This window comes from Alligator mississippiensis, chromosome 9 (assembly GCF_030867095.1).
Source record: "Alligator mississippiensis isolate rAllMis1 chromosome 9, rAllMis1, whole genome shotgun sequence".
Classification (NCBI taxonomy): domain Eukaryota; kingdom Metazoa; phylum Chordata; order Crocodylia; family Alligatoridae; genus Alligator; species Alligator mississippiensis.
In genome coordinates, this window is record NC_081832.1 from 72,965,888 (window position 1) to 72,982,428 (window position 16,541).

The window sequence follows — 16,541 nt, forward strand, 5'->3', positions numbered from 1 at the left end:
TGGAGATGCGACAGACTCAGAGTCATTCTTTCAAACACAAAAGTGAAACAACCCCCCACCTACTCCAACGTCCTCTCAATTCCTGAGAGTATGATCATGATCATCCTTGAACTGCTGAAGTGCCAGTGGTGGAGTAGTTACTGGCTTTGCTTTAGCAAGGTCATAACAAATTGCAATATGCTATTCATTTTTTTGTAATCACATTACATGCATAATCAACTTTGTCCCCTAATATACTTGCAGTTATACTTTCCAGCTAGTTAACGAATCTGTTGGCTGCTAAAGACCATCTGCCCATCATTTTTATTGCACAATTAAAAGAAGCATAAAATATTTATATAAAAGTAAACATGATCCTGCTATTCATTAACCTTTTTTGCAAACACAGACCCTAAAGAGTCTGTCTGAAAACAATAGACTTTGATCCATCAGTGCATGGCTATAGGCTTCACTTAGTCCATGCCAATTATTTCTTCCAAACCTGGGAGCTACATAAATCAAGAGCAGCTACATCCTCAAACCTTTGGGACTGAACTTAATCTTGTTTGTCCCAGAGTATATCAAGATTAAATCCAATGCAGTTAACAGGTTTGCACCAATGTAAAACTGATATGAGATCAGTATCAGAATGTATATATTTAATCCTTCTTAAGGGTGACTGTGACTCCAGGGATACATGTTTCAGTAGAAACAGAGCAACCTATTTGAATATCTACGGAACCAAGCCCTTATTCCAAATTGAACCTGACTGTTTTTGATGCTCATTGACTTCTCTCTTTGATTTTAAATTGGCGGATGTGTCTGATCTATATTTTGTGTGTTTCATGTTCAGGTGCCGTTCCACTTCTTGAGTACAACTGCTTCCAGAAGTTGAAATCTCAAACCCCTTTGGGAAAAGCTAGCCATGGTATTTCTGATCAAAAGCAGTTGGTATTAGAAATCTTTCAGGGAAACCTTCTCTCATAATGTAAGCAACAAACTTGGTATTAAAATCTCACATTTCAGCTCTCCCAACTTTTCAAGGCTCGTAGACCATTATTAGTCTTCATTAGAATGCAGTGGGAGCTACCGCAGCTAAGTGATCATTTGCATCCTGTATTGCAAGTCTCGTCTCCTCATTTCTCTCTCTCGTTCTGAAAATTTGTTTATTTTTCAAATATCGCAGTCTGATCATGTATCTGTCTCCCCCACCACTGCCCCTCAAAGACTACCTATGAGTTTCTCCTTGGTCTAATTTAATAGGCAATCTGCATCTGTTCTTCCTGAGCTCCCTACCCCCCCACCAGCTGTTGACCTATTCCTTATTGCCATTGCCTCCCTAATATTGAACACCCACAAGATGGAACAGCACAAGCATGTAGAGTATGGGGGAGGGGGAAACAATGGGCAGGAAATTAATTCAAGGATTAAAAGTTCAATATCCAAATACCATTCCCTGAGCAAAGCAATTTCTTTCTTATCACCCCCCTCCCCATTTCTAAATATTTACTATGTAAGCAGTTAATGGTCTATATAAATACATGACTGTGCAAGGTATTCTAATTGTAAATTAATAAACCACAAACCTTATTTCTTCTCAAACCAGTGCTAAGATAATGGGCTGTGGTTTGATCTTGAGGGCATTTTTTTTTTTACAGGACAGGTATAAAAAACTAAATACGGTGATTTTCCCACTATAACCCTCTATTCTAATCATAATGGAACAAATAATGTTATTTCAATAGAACATGCATTCTCTTTCCAAGCAATCTACTCTATGCATGTTGTATTTTCATTTTCCCCTCAGTAGAGAAGCAATAAGTCATCTGCAAATATTTATCTATATGAAATCCAGCATAGGATCTTATGAAAATATTTGTTCTATAAAGGAGATAACATAACTGAAAATGAGATTGCAGGATAATGGTTGGATTAAAAAATAAAAAAGACCAGAGAAAGAAAACATCACCCCATAATTACTGGTCCTCTCTCCTCCCTTCTTATTGGTGTCTCCCTCTCCTTGGATTCCAGAGCTTGTTTTATTTCTCAGCAGCTGGTCTACAGTGTGGGAGCTTCGACTCTCAGTGGGAAACCTGAATGAAACTGCAGAAAGGGAATAAAGAAAAGTTTATTTCTGGCGTTTGCAGTAGATGGACCTGCTTCTGATTCTCTTAGACACAAAGGCGGCTTTACAATATTCCTGAAAAAGAAACGAGAAAAACAAGAGTGGAAATATGACTTGAAATTTCCAACAGGTAAGAAATCAGAGGATTCATAAGCAAACTGAAGAAGTCAAGTACTACACCATAAGCCAGCTGAAGGAGAAAAACATCACTGAAATATATATTTCCAAGTGTCGTTTTATTCTGCATTTCTGATTAAGGATGGTTGGAAAGCATAATGAAGATTACAGGTTTGTAATACCTGCAACTGTAAGTCTAAGATTTCTTTTTTGTCAAAACTTTTATTGATCGCTTTGGGGAGGAGGGGGGAATATTTCATTCCGGTATATCTAGAGAGTCCTTTGAATGAGGTGCTCATTTTCATATGCTTATTTTATGATCAAACTATGGCTTATAACTTTCTTTGACTTCTCAATGTTTCAGCTTCAGGAATAACAGAACCAGAGTAAATGGTTTCTCTTTTGTGATGTTGTGAAACTGTCTGCTTATGGTACAGAATTTTTTTTAAATGAGAGAACCAAGGGGCATTGCAGAATCACAGATATGACTTCTCATTCTAAACACTTCAAAAATTAATCAATCAGACTTTGTTTCATTTCAAGGAAGTAGAGGATGTTAACATTTACAATTGGTTGAAACAATGTTGATGCTCATTACAACGGAGTTTAATTCATGCTGCCCAGCACAGTGATGTCATTTATTCTTCAAAGGCAACATAGCTGAGACTATGTTTTCCAGAGGGGCGTAATAATTACCATGTTAAGGGAATGATTAAATTACCTTTTATTATACTATAATATATACTTTTCTGAACCCACATTGCAGAGCAATCCAGTAACAATGTCCAATTATCAGAAATGAAGCTTTTCCCTGGAACAGTGACAAAAATACTTGGTGTGCGAAGAATGAATGAACTACAGCCCAACAGATTAGAAGGTTGTTAAAGGGACATTCCTTAAAGGTAACGTGCCAAACTAGTCGAGTCCACACTGCCTGCAGCAGGAGGACACTTGGCACTTGTTACTGAACTCTGCAACAGTGGCTAAGCAATTCAGCACAGCAAATAACGTGTAAAACATCACAAAATGGACACAGCTTCATCTCGTACTTGGTCATCATAGCCTCCCCCCCCAGCAGAGAAAACGGGATTTTTCTGGCAAGTTGCATGGCTCCTAGCTAGATCCTACTTCGCTACCTGGTTTTCTCCAGGAGGTAAGGGTTTGGATGTGCATGGGGCAGGCCAGCAGAGTGATCAGAGCAAGTAGGAGAGGCCAGATGAACAGAGAATCTCCTCCCGGACAACAGCCTTTCTACAGAGCTGGACTCTGGATCCATGGACATCCCTGCACTAGCAGGGACTCCCTGTCTTTTCAGCACATGCATCCTACTGTGTAGCACAAATGCAGCAGGACAGTTATTGCCTCTCAGACCAGCCGTAACTGATGGTGGAGTCCAGGGATATGTTGCATTTAACTGCTGTTCATCCTCCAGCTGGCTACGTCACACCAGCTGCTTCATGCCCCAGCTATGTCGCCTGTTCACAAATGGCCTGAGCTGCCAAGTACCAGCTCCTTCAGCGCCCACAGAAATACCCGAGTTGCAGTGTTTTTCAGGCCCAGAACAAATGAGAGGACTAGTTGAGGTGCAGGGTACTATTGCCACCTGTTCTTTCCCCCGACTGTATGGTACATGCGAGGGACCAAGCAGGCTGTTTCAGCCTTTAGATTGCACCGACATGCCAGGAGTGGCTTTGCAAGTCCCTTTTCCACTCCCTCACATATCTATCTGCACAAGATCAAGTCTGTCTCCTTAGGCTGGATGTAAGGCTGAGTGTTTGGATCACATTTGGATCAACACGACCACAGAAAGGTAACAGGGAGAAAGCCATTCCCCATTCTAGCATAACTGAGCCAGACCTTTCTTTTTATTGTGCTCAGGGCAATTTATTCCTGCTTGCCATCAGCTCTTTCACAGATTCCTTAGACACAGTTTCTTGATCTGGAATGGCAGGGCGAATTGCAAACAGCGGTGGCAGAAGGAAGCCACCCAAGGTGGAATTTCAGGTGAGGATTTTTTTTGACCAAGATGAGTACAGATCTGGGAGTCATAAAAATCTACATACGGGTCCTCAGTTTAGTCATGAACTTGTTGTGCAACCGTGTTCAAACCACTGAACAGAGCTGTGCCTCACTGACCTAGTAATGGTAAAACCTTTTTCTGTAAAATGTTTGACAGAGATGCCTTGCAAGTACAAAGTGTTCATCACAGTGATGAATTTTCTTTTATTTGTGTATTTTCTTAAAACTTACATTGCTTCCTTTTCCTGGCTTCTTCACAGGGCAGTCACAGTGTAATATTTATTTCTAGGGATAAAGAAGAACCTGCTTCTAGTTTATTTTCCTATAACTCCACAGCCACAGGATTAAGGTGAGTCACATTTGTCTTGCCTTAAAAGGGATGTTAAATATGATGCTAAACAGTTTTTAAAAACTAAAAAGGATGAACAAGCAGCTATGTGGGTCCTTTTCCTTTTCAGGTTTGAAATGCTATGCCATCTCTCTGCCCCCAGGGCAGGGGGTCGGACCAGAAGATCTACAAGGTCCCTTCTGACCCTACATCTATGAATCTATGAAAATTTTTCAAGCCTTTGCTTTAAAGTTCATTTTACAACTCACTGCTACCTTAAATTCACCACCATCTATTTATTAGTGCTGACCCAGATCTATTCGCATTTGCAATAGTTTTACAGCTTTCTAATGATGTCAACAGATATATGTTTTACACATGTAAATCAGAAGGAAGTCAGAGAAAGAGTAGGTCTTTGTTTTTAGAGATTAGCTATTGCATTTCAGATTCCTTTGTATGTATGCAAAGGAGAGTGAACCTGAGGCTAGATCCCATAGGAAGACACTTGCATACATGACAAAGATTCTGCCTCCAAGATGGAAAGCAAAGTATCATGCTGTTGCACCCTGGTCTGTTATTTCCACACTACTATGAGGTTCATATCCTGCAGAACTCATGGCAACGGTATCCAAGGACAGGACACTGCATCTTGTAGAGTGGTTAACGTGCTTGACCACATGCGTTCCTTCACTTTGTCTGCATGATCTTTTTTTAAGTTCATTCTGCCCAAGCGTAATAGACTGTGTCTGATTGTTGCGAGTGGTCAGAATTTCAGCACACTATCTCCTTGTAGACTGGAGGAAGAAATGGGTGTCAGGCCTAAATTGAGCTCTTTTGACTACAGAAACAGGATTCCTCAGTTTCCCAATAATGGCTGGGCCATTTTTGGTCAAATATTCCAAAAGCACACACCTTTAGCCAATGACTGAGCCTAGACTATTTCATCCCAGGAGGTGAAAGTTATCCACAACAGAAATAAGAGGCTTTGAATGAAAACCATTAGGCAGCTTCATACAGCAAATATGCTGTAGTCTGTGAAAAAAAATCTGTCAAATCTTGGAGACGGCGGGTGCAGAAATCTCAGAAAAGCAATGAAATCTGTTTTACAAGAGACCTGACCATTAATGTTGTCCCCTTTGCTCTTATTTTCAGAATTCATCAATACTGTAAGTACATCTATAAATCTGTCCAAATACAGCTTTGTGAAGATCAATATAAAATTGGACCCTATTAAGGCCTTGGGAGGCTCCAAGCAAATATCTACTAAATAATTAAGGCAAACAAAAAACTCCCCATCCTAAAATTGTACCCATGGTTTCAGAGTTCCTTGATGATGGATAAAACAATTCAGCATCCCAGCGTGGGTTTGTCTAATCGAACCGTTGTAAATAGGAGCAACTCACAGTTCTCAGACTTCGAGTCATGTCAGCTTTCTTTCCCTGTGGTCTTCTTGCTCATCACGGCTTACACCGTAGTTACCATAGTAGGGCTTTTTGGAAACCTTTGCCTGATTATTATAATAAAAAGACAGAAAGAAGCTCAAAATGTTACAAATATTCTGATTGCCAACCTCTCCTTATCGGACGTCATGATATGCATCATGTGCATTCCCGTCACTGTCGCATACGCTTTGATGGACTACTGGATTTTTGGCAAAGCCATGTGTAAAATAAGCTCGTTTGTACAAAGCATGTCTATCACAGTCTCTATATTCTCACTTGTGCTAATTGCTGTTGAGAGATACCAGCTAATAGTAAATCCCCGTGGCTGGAAGCCTAATATTTCACATGCTTACTGGGGAATTATCTTAATTTGGGGGTTTGCCCTCATCATATCCATTCCTTTTTTCATATTTCATCAATTGACTGATGAACCCTTTAAAAATCTCTCTCTCCATGGTGATTTCTACAAAAACAAAGTTGTTTGCATTGAGACATGGCCATCCGTTACAGAGCGACTGATTTTCACCACCAGTCTCCTGGTTTTCCAGTACTGCTTCCCACTGGGTTTTATTTTTATCTGTTATCTCAAGATATCTGTATGTCTCCGACGGAGACACGGTAAAGTGGATAGGATGAGGGAGAATGAGAGCAGACTAAATGAGAACAGAAGGATTAACATGATGCTGATTTCAATTGTCGTGACCTTTGCTGCTTGCTGGTTGCCTCTGAATATATTTAATGTTGTTTTTGACTGGAATTATGAAGCCTTGATGAACTGCCACCATAATCTAGTGTTTACATTATGCCACTTAGTAGCCATGATCTCAACCTGCATCAACCCCATCTTTTATGGATTTCTTAACAAGAATTTCCAGAAGGATTTAATAGTGTTAATTCACCACTGCAGATGCTTGGCATCTCAGGAGGCTTATGAAAACATTGCCCTTTCAAACCTGCAAACAGACATCTCTAAGGGGTCCCTGAAATCCAATAATAGGCCAGTGACTATTTAATATAATCCAGTCCAGAAGTTTCCAAAACTTTGTATTTATTGTGAAGTGACATTCTTTAGAGGAACTATGCAGGTCTCAATCCTGTTCCTACCAAAGTCTTTGCCACCAAGTTCAGCGGGGCAGGATCGTGCCCCAAAAGATAGATGTATTTTGTACTTTATCGGTGATTAATTCTAGCAAGCCACACCCAAGAATGTCAAAGTCAATGAGAGTGAAATACCAACAGTATTAGCATATCGGCTTTTCGCCTCTGATTTCAAGGTGAGGGACGTGCTGCCAGAATGCAGAAATAGTTGGCCGTCTCAGCCCATGATATACGCAACAGTCCCTACATCAAACGGTTCCTCCTGTTCTGCCTACACAATCCAATTTTACCATCACCCCCACAATCCCATCAGTCCTTTGGCTAACATCCCTGGCCTTGCGTTTCTCAATGAACCATACTCATCTTTGCCCAACATCTCATAGAGACTATGCCAAATGTGTGGTCAATCCTTCCAGCAGGAGTTGAGACAGGCAGGAACTTTAATTTAGATGTAGATGATGAGGAAAGGAAAGGCTGGGGAAAAGCGAAATCTCCATGTTCTGGGCCTGAGCTCATAGGTGTCGGGTGCAAACAGCAACTGGGTCTGCGCCTTCTCCTTACACCCTCGTGCTGGAGCAGTGGCAAGGATCTGGGGCAAGCAGAATGCATGCCCCACGGATGGGTAGGAGCACTTGTGAGAAAAGGAGAGAGGAGCCTCCCCTCCAGCTCTTCTTGCAACAAGGGCAAACGCTCTTGCTGCATGAGAATTGAGCCTGCAGAAGGCAGCTCAGGTCCTCCTCAAGCAGGTGCCAAGAGTTGGCTCTGCTCCTAGAGCCTCCCTTGGCACCTGCAGGTTGGCCTGAGAAAAAAAAATTATTTCCCCTATATCTACCCCTATTGTGCCCAGCAGAGACGTGAGAGGTCAAAATGTATTCTGCGGGACACCCCCTTAACGTGCTCATTTTATATAAGGAGCATGGGGTGCCATGCATCTCTCCCCTTCAGGCGCAGGACATGGTTAATTTGCTGCCTATTGATTTAGAGTTTCCAAGCTTTCACCACAAGGAAAAAGGCTAGAGTCTGGTTTTTCTGTTGTTTAGGAAAGCAAGGATAAGCCCAAATTGTGCTCTTACATGTCTTATCCAGCTCAACAGTGTTTCAGATAAAAATGCATATGTTATTCTGCATAATTGCACTGTTTTCTCCTCACTCGCCAGTACAAATTGTAGGGTTCTTTGTTTTAAATACCACCGGGCCCGAGAGCATGCTCATTGGAACAGCCAACATCAAACACACTGTGAATTCAGAATTAGTCATTTGTTTCAGCTACTTACACAGACGAAAACTGGCTTCTCTGAAGGGAAAATGAGTTGCGTTCTTCAGGTTGCAGAGATTTCCTCCTCCCAATCCCTGTGTGTTACCAAGATGTGAGGCGCAGATGATGAGGCGTATTTTAGACAGGCTGGTTTTTGTTTCAGAGCGTGCATCTAGTTGAAAATGCCTATAACATGAAAATATAGTAGGGCCGTGCCTGGACATCTAAAGATATATTACCAAATGCTAATTTTCTTCGAATTAAAAGATACTGAAAACTGTGTTACAATATAATACATTTTCAAAAATATGAGAAGACTCATTGAAAATGTGCTCCAGCCTCCTCATGGTACTGTCAGTGCAGACAATTAGGAATGGTGCTGAGACACAAGTCCATTAGCTGCTCTTCATATTGCACTACTATGATAGCACTTTATCCCCCATTGGCTAGTTAGAACAGGTGTCTGCATTTCAACAATTATATCATATCTATATATATATCTATAGATATATGTATAGATATATAGATATAGATATTGAGATATATAGATATAAATATGTGTGTGTATGTGTGTGTGTGTGCAGGTGACTTTTCTCACCCCACAAATCCTTCAACAGCAACTAACAATAATGTCACAAACAGAGCATAATTGCTACGTAGAAGCTATACGTGGAAGTCTTTTTTTTCTAATTGAGAAGTAATGTTTTCAGACTTAACTTTATGCTGTCTTGTTTATTTATGCCTGCTAAGCCCTAGGCAGATCTGTTGTCCCTTCAGAGATCAGTTAGCCCAAAGATAGTCAAGCCATAGCTTGCGGCATAGATAACCACTGTGGGGTACGCATCTGGTAGGTGATAGAGAAGGGAACAGCAACAGATAAGGCAGGGAAGGGGATTGGAGAGCATTTGAAGTGGGTACAGGGCTTACCCTATGTTACTCCTGCCAAAAAGGCTGGCCTCGACTGAATTTTAGTCAATCCCCTTACCGACAATGCAGGATCAATTATACCTGAACCATCTTCAAGATGAACATCTAACCTGTTTTTAAAAGCCTCCAAAAATGGAGACTCCACAGTTTTCCTAGGCAATTTGTTGTAGCACTTAGCTATGCTTAGAAGTTAAAAGAAAATGTCTAATATTCAACCTAAATCTCTCATGTTGCAATTTAAGTATGTTGCTTCTTGCCCTATTCCCTGTGGGTATGGAAAACAATTGTAGAATCACTGAAAATGGGAGTTGGAAGGGACCTCAGGAGGTCACATCCAGTCCAACCCCTTAATCAAAGCAGGACCAGCCCCAGCTACATCATCGCAGACAAGGCTTTGTCTAGCTGGGTCTTAAAAACCTCCAAGGATGGAGATGCCACCACCTCTCTGGGTAACCTGTTCTAGTGCTTCACCACCCTCCTAGTGAGAAGGTTTTTCCTACTATCTAACCTAAACTTCCCTTGCTGCAACTGGAGCCCATTGCTCCTTGTTCTGCCATCTGCCCCCACTGAGAATGGTCCAGCTCCATCCTCTTTGGACCCCCCTGCAGGGAGTTGAAGGTTGCTATTCAATCCTCTCTTGGTCTTCTCTTCTCCAGACTAAATAAGCCCAGTTCCCTCAGCCTGTCCTCACAAGTTATGTTCCCCAACCGCCTAACCACTTTTGTTGCCCTCCTCTGGACTCTCTCCAATTTGTCCACATCTTTTATATAGTGGGGGGGCCCAAAACTGGACACAGGACTCCAGAGGTAGCCCTACCACTGCCAAACAGAGGCAAATAATCACTTCCCTCCATCTGCTGGCAACGCTCCCACTAATGCAGCCCAGGATGCCATCAGCCTTCTTCACACCGTTGGCTCATATTCAGCTTAGCATCCACTGTAACCCCCATGTCCTTTGCTGCAGAGCTGCTGCTTAGCCAGTCAGTCCCGGCTTGTACTAGTGCATGGGGCTGTTCTGTCCTAAGTGGAGGACTTTGAACTTGTCCTTGTTGAACCTCATGAGATTTCCTTTGGTCCAATTCTCCAATTTTCAAGGTCTCTCTGAATCCTCGCCCTACTCTCCAGTGTATCTAGTACTCCCCCTAGTTTGGTGTTATCCACAAACTTGGTGAGGATGCACTCTATCCCAGCTTCCAGGTTGTTGATGAAATATAGCAGTTGCTGTTTAAGGAGAGCTGAGAGGTGGGACCTGAACCCACAATCCCTGGATCAAGGGACCAGTGCCTTGTCCATTAGGCACAAACTATTCATTAAACTTCCTCTTTGCAGCATCCTTTTATATATTTGAAGACCGTTACCATCTCTTTCTTTTGGCTCCTTTCCACTCCATGCCCTCCCCCCAGACCAAAAAAATCTAAACCTTTTCTCATGCCTCATGTTTTCTTTACCTCTGATCATTTTTATTGCTCTCCTGGGGGCGCTCTCCAACTGGCTTGCATCTTTGTTGAAGTGAATGTAGTTCCCCAGTTGAGGTCTTACCAAGTGCCGAGTAGACCAGAAGGATTACTCCAAATGGCTGACGTATAAAAATGCTTGCTTATATGTCCCAGGATGAGATCTGTACTTTTCTCAGCTTTATGACACTGTTGAGCCTCAGTTGATTCACTAACTCCAGCTGCTTTTTTTCAGAACTGCTGCCTAGCTAGTCATTCCCCATCCTGTGTTTGTGCAGCTGCTCTTCCTACTCAAGTGCAGGACTTTGCACTTGTCCTTATTAGAATGGCATCCAATTTATTTCATTTATCTTTCCAATTTCTCAGGATTATTTTGAATGTTAATCCTGTTCTCCAAAGTGCTCAACTGGGATATATTGCAGGCATCATCTGAAAGTTTAATAAGTATACTGTCTAGTCAATTATCCAAGTTGCTAATAAAAAGCATTGATTAGTACCAGACCTACGACAGATTCCCTGCACAACCCTATTTGATGCATCCTTCCAGTTTGGCAGGAAACCACTGACAGCTATGATATAAGGATTGCTTTCCAACTGGTTATACAACTGCCTCAGTAGTTTGATATTCCCTTAGACTGCTTATGAGAAAGTCATGAGACAGAGTCAAGTAGCTTACCAATGTCAAGATATTTTGCAACTACTGCTTCTTTCCTAACCTTTTTGGTTTTTTTAATTCTGTCTTAGAAGGACAATAGGTTGATTCGACATGATTTGTTTTTGTCAGACCCATGTTGGCTGTTTATCACCTTGTTACCTTTCAAATATACATAAACAGGTTATTTGTTCCAGTATTTTTCTGGGAATTGAAATAAAACTAACCAGTCCCGTATTCCCTCGGTCCTCCTGTTTCTACATTTCAAAAGACAGGCACTTTGTTTGCCCTTTTCCAGTCTTCTGGCACCTCGTCTGCCCTCCGTGTGCTCTCAAAAACGATCGCTAGTGGCTTCGAGATTGCTTCAGCCAGATCCCCAAGTATTCTGGAGTAAATTTCACCAGGCCCAGCTAATTTGAAAATGACTAATTTATCCAAGTATGTTCTGTTCTCTCCCTCTTTCAGCCCAAGTTGTCCAATGTCACCAACACTAATCCCAATTGGCTTCTTTTTTTTTTTTTTTTTTTTTGTGAAGCCCGATACAAAAAGTATTAAATCATTCAGCTTCATCCATTATTAGTCTTCCCTCCCCATTGAGCTTGAGACCAACTCTTCCCTTGGTCTTCCTCTTCCTGGTACCATACTTCTAAAACTGCAACTGTTTGTTCCACTTCCTGTTCCTTGCTAGTTGCATCTCATTTTGTGCCTCAGCCTTTCGACATTTATCCCCATGTATTTGACTCCTTCTGAACAGTGTTATTAACTTTTTTTAGTTACAGCAGTTACAGACGGGAGATTGTAAAGGACAGGACATTTTGGTGTTCGCTGTGCCCCAGGGTGTAAATGCTTTGATTTGCAACGCTAGATACGTGCACTCCAAAGGAGTCTAAAAGCATTTCAGTTCTCCGGAGACTTGCAAGTGGTGAGAGAGAGCTGTACACCAGGCTGTAGTATATCACATAAAACATCACATACTCCTCAGAAAAGCTCAGTGAATCCTAAATAGGTTTCACAAACCCAACTAAGACCGCTGGGAGTTTTGCCTGAGCAAGAGGTATAAGACTGGACCTGATGAGGCTGAATCCTATCAAATCTTTTACTACAACACCAGGCATGTAACGAAAGGTTTCATAACTTAGTTTTAGCAGCTCCCCAAAACCTTGAATCTAAATCACAAGGAACTAGTGTGTCAGGATTGAACGACTGATGCTTGAACCACAAATACACATTCTTTTGTCCAACATCAGGGAAAATTAACTAGCGGTCACATAATAACAAGGCTTCCTGGTAGATCACGTACTATGAAAATTACCTTTACATTTTAAATTTCCTGGAGCAGGGATTAGCATTTATCACACTTGTACGGTGCTTAGAGTAATGGAACGACGACTTGGTTGAATTTTCCTCGTGCTGGTGCAGCGTAAGTGTGAACTAATTATTCCTAATCCTTCACACTCCAAAAGAGCCCTGTGAAGAGAAGCTAGAGCATTTGTAACAGTTTGCAAGGGGCTGTTTAAGTGTTTCCTGATTCACTTTGAGCAGGAAGGGGAAGGTGCTACTGATGTCAATGAACACAGCTCTCTTATGAGAAAGTATTACTTACATGAATAAAGACTGCAGAATTAGACAACCAGTAATTAAGGACCTGGCTGATAAATTTGGACCGAGGAGCGATGGTACAATTAGGTAATTTGCTAATTGCATTGAAGAATTAGGTATTAAAAAGTAGAATGTCTCTTTTTTTTTCGGTTTTAAGTTCCTAAATACGTACATCTGTCTTGGTAGCACAGAGCTGATATATTCTGAAGAAGATAAAGACTTGTTAAGGACTAAGAGAGAGATATTTTAGTGCTCAAGTACTTTTAAAAAAATCCACCTCTAAGGCCCTTTGCATTTGATAGGAGTCTTGCTAATGAGACAGGCAATTCTCCCATTAATTCCAAGGGCCCAAATCCTTGGCTGGCTAAATTGCTTCCCTTCACTGTCATCCCCATTTACATCAGCCCAGCAGGAGCTGTAGCAGAGATGGGACCAGTATGCAATAAGCCCTATAGTCATTAATAAGACAGCTGAACTTAGCATGATTAATCAGAGTAGATGCTCTATAGTCCCGGCAAGGAAAGGCTAGAATTCGTTACAGGTGGAAAGCCAGGGTCATTTCACAGACCAGTAAAACAGTTCTATTACATGCATTCACTTACAAGCAGATCTAACCCAGAAGCTTTACCTGCCTGGGATTTCCAAGCCCTGTCTATAAACCTCTCTTTATACGGTGCTAACCGTTCTCAGTGAAAAACAGCTAAGCATCAGCAGCATTATGATCTGTCCTGTAGTCTTTTTTTTTTAATAAAGCATTCAAGATCCTTGCTTTAAAAAAAATCCCATTCAACAGATTCTTGCCCAAGATGCAATGAGCCAGATTCCTTCCTCTGCTGATTTCATACTTCCCCGATGGCGCTATGGCCAGAACCGGGCCTCGTGATGAGCAGAGCGTTTTCCCGAAGTGGGGAACTGGCTCCCACAGCCACTTCTCTCCCTACCCAGGCACAAAGAGCAAGTCAGGGGAGCGTGAAACATCCCTGCACTTTATTTAAATTCTTAGCGGCCCAATGATCCATTTAGGATTGGAGCCACCTGATACAAGTCAAGGCAGCCTTGAGGCTGAATTATATCCAATTGATTCAAGTAGATTGGTAATATATCTGCTATGGCATTAAATAGTTAAACAAGAGCACTTTGTTAGTGCTTTCTGTATATTCATCTCATTCTGATGAAAGTTAAATTAAGAAATCAATTTTTAAAATCTTATCACAGGCATAAAAATTCTCTTCATTATCCAGGTGGAAGCACTTTGAGCACTGAGATTACTTCAGAACGCAGAGTTAATAATAATTGTGCCTTGACTTCATCATGATGTTTTATTTCTTACACATTCATTTGGATGAAGTGTTGACAATCTGACTCAGTGCTGAACAGGTCTACCGGCTACCCAGCATCAGCTTCTTAGGGGCACTTTAAAAGATATTAGGTCAAAGCACTACTCATTAAGCAGGTTCATTTTAGTGGGCTCCAAAAAGATTCATGCATTCGTGCTATTACCTGTACATGATATGCACTAGCTTATATTTGGTCTGAACCAATCTTAACTGAAGATTTTAATTCATTGATTTTCATTTTTACTTCATTGATTTTAATTGGAACTGGATCAGAGGGCATATAAGGGTTATTGCTTGGAATACATAAGCAACATAGATTTCTCTTCTGGGCATATTTAAATGTTGTGATTATAATTGTGGCAACATACAGTATACAGGCACTTCTCAAATTAGTTTATCACACACAAATACTGACCATAAGGTATATTTTCTCTGTACAAGAGGAGACTGCAATCATGTTGTATTATTAAGCTTTGTAATCCACTGTCATAGAGCACTTTCAATTGCACAATGAAAAACCCACAGTCTTGGAAACAGGTGGTTTAAATGTAAGAAGCTCGAAGGGATGTATGCAATCCAAAGCTGCTTCTAAAGCAGCACACAAGTAATCTCAGCTGCAAAGTCCAAGCCTTTGTCAAAAATGTGTTCACGTGCTACACTCATGAAGATACATTCACTATCTGGATAGATAGCCCTCTAAATGGATGTACTTATGTATGTATTAGTCTCACATGATTCCTGCTCAGTTTGACTATAAGTGTATGTAACTTGACTTAGATATTTGGAAAAAAAATAATGTTCATTGTGAGGAATAGGATTCCTAGAGTGTATGTTCAGTTGGACGCTGTCTGTAAACAAAAAAAAATGTGCATGTGCAAACACTGTCATTTCTGTTTTTCATTTCAATGGTTTCACTTCGCATTGTGCTGTGACAAATAAATGTTATACCTGTGTGAAACCACTGGGTTGCCCAACTGATAAATGTTATTCCGTACAACTTTAGTAACGCAGCTCTGTAAAAGCAGTCCCAGTTTTGGACTTTGGACTTGATCCGCTTGTATTTTAGATGAGAAGCTTTTAATCGGTCTTTCCTTATTTGTCACTTGTGGAAATAGTAAACACAACTTCAGTCTCATCTGAAAATCTAAGCACTTAGCACGTTTCGTTTCAGAAACGAATGGCAATAACAGCAGAACCGAAATGTTCCAAGATACCGGTGATGTCTACGATTGTGGAGGACGGGTTCCTAAAACCGGGATCTGTCGCATGAATTCATATGGTGGGGGTAGGACAGCTTATTTTACTGCTGGTATTCTGTGATTTGATGGCAAAGGTCCCCAGGACTTCTAGGATAGTTGCCCTGAGACTATACCAGGTACACCAAACATTGGATTCCCTCTTGAGCCTTGTGATCTTTAGAGCAAAAATTTCCAGGCGGCTGGTTAAATGCTCAAGAAAATCTATCCAGAACACCAATATTGTAAGTATTCCTCAGAGTGCTGAACTGCAGACAACTTGGCAGGTATCCAGTCTTGATGTAGCATCCGCTGCTGGGGTTTTAAATCCATAAGTGACTAGTTGTGAGAGAGGGAGTTTTGCATTCTCTTGTTCGAACCAAATACACCCATAATTCACTTCGATGTGTCAGCAGTATTTATTTATTCCTGCCAGGTATTGATAGAAAGCTTTTCTGGAAGCAAGAATGTAAACCCAGTAAGATGAATTTTAGAAAGCAAATAATTGGGATTTCTCATGAACTGACCCAAGTCCAGCTTAAAAAGATAGAAAATGTGCGACTTGGGATAAAGTTCTTGGGGCAAAATTCCAGGTTTCTGAAGCCTGATAGTACCAATTCCTAGTTTTGCTATGGACTTCATGTCTGACTATGAGCAATGCTTAATTTCTCTCTTCCTCAGTTCACCCATCTGTAAAATGGAGAGGTTAGCTTTTTGCTCTGCCTAGCCTCTTTTAGGCTAGGCTTGTACCTAAATTGCTTTTCAGAGCAGGGACTGTTTCTTATAGGGTCTAGCATGATTGAACCCTGATCTTAGGGTTTCTAAATACATCTGTAGCATAAATAAAGGAAAACTTCATACTAAGGATGATTTTTCTTGAAGAATTCATGAACAGATGTTGCTTTCTTATCAGACTTAACTGGGGAAGTCTAGTCCTTGCCCTGAGGCCTATTATAATAGCTAACAGACAAGAGA

The 16,541-nt window shown here is 41.1% G+C and overlaps 1 protein-coding gene across 1 annotated transcript; it reads left to right on the plus strand.

Annotated features, from left to right (window-relative positions):
* The first annotated feature begins 526 nt into the window (after positions 1 to 526).
* LOC102572442 (neuropeptide Y receptor type 6) lies at positions 527 to 15,356 on the plus strand. Its single transcript, XM_059712878.1, has 2 exons — positions 527 to 4,589; positions 5,721 to 15,356. Exon 2 carries the CDS (start codon positions 5,899 to 5,901, stop codon positions 7,021 to 7,023), a length of 1,125 nt encoding a protein of 374 aa, XP_059568861.1. The 5' UTR covers positions 527 to 4,589; positions 5,721 to 5,898; the 3' UTR covers positions 7,024 to 15,356.
* Positions 15,357 to 16,541: the final 1,185 nt, after the last annotated feature.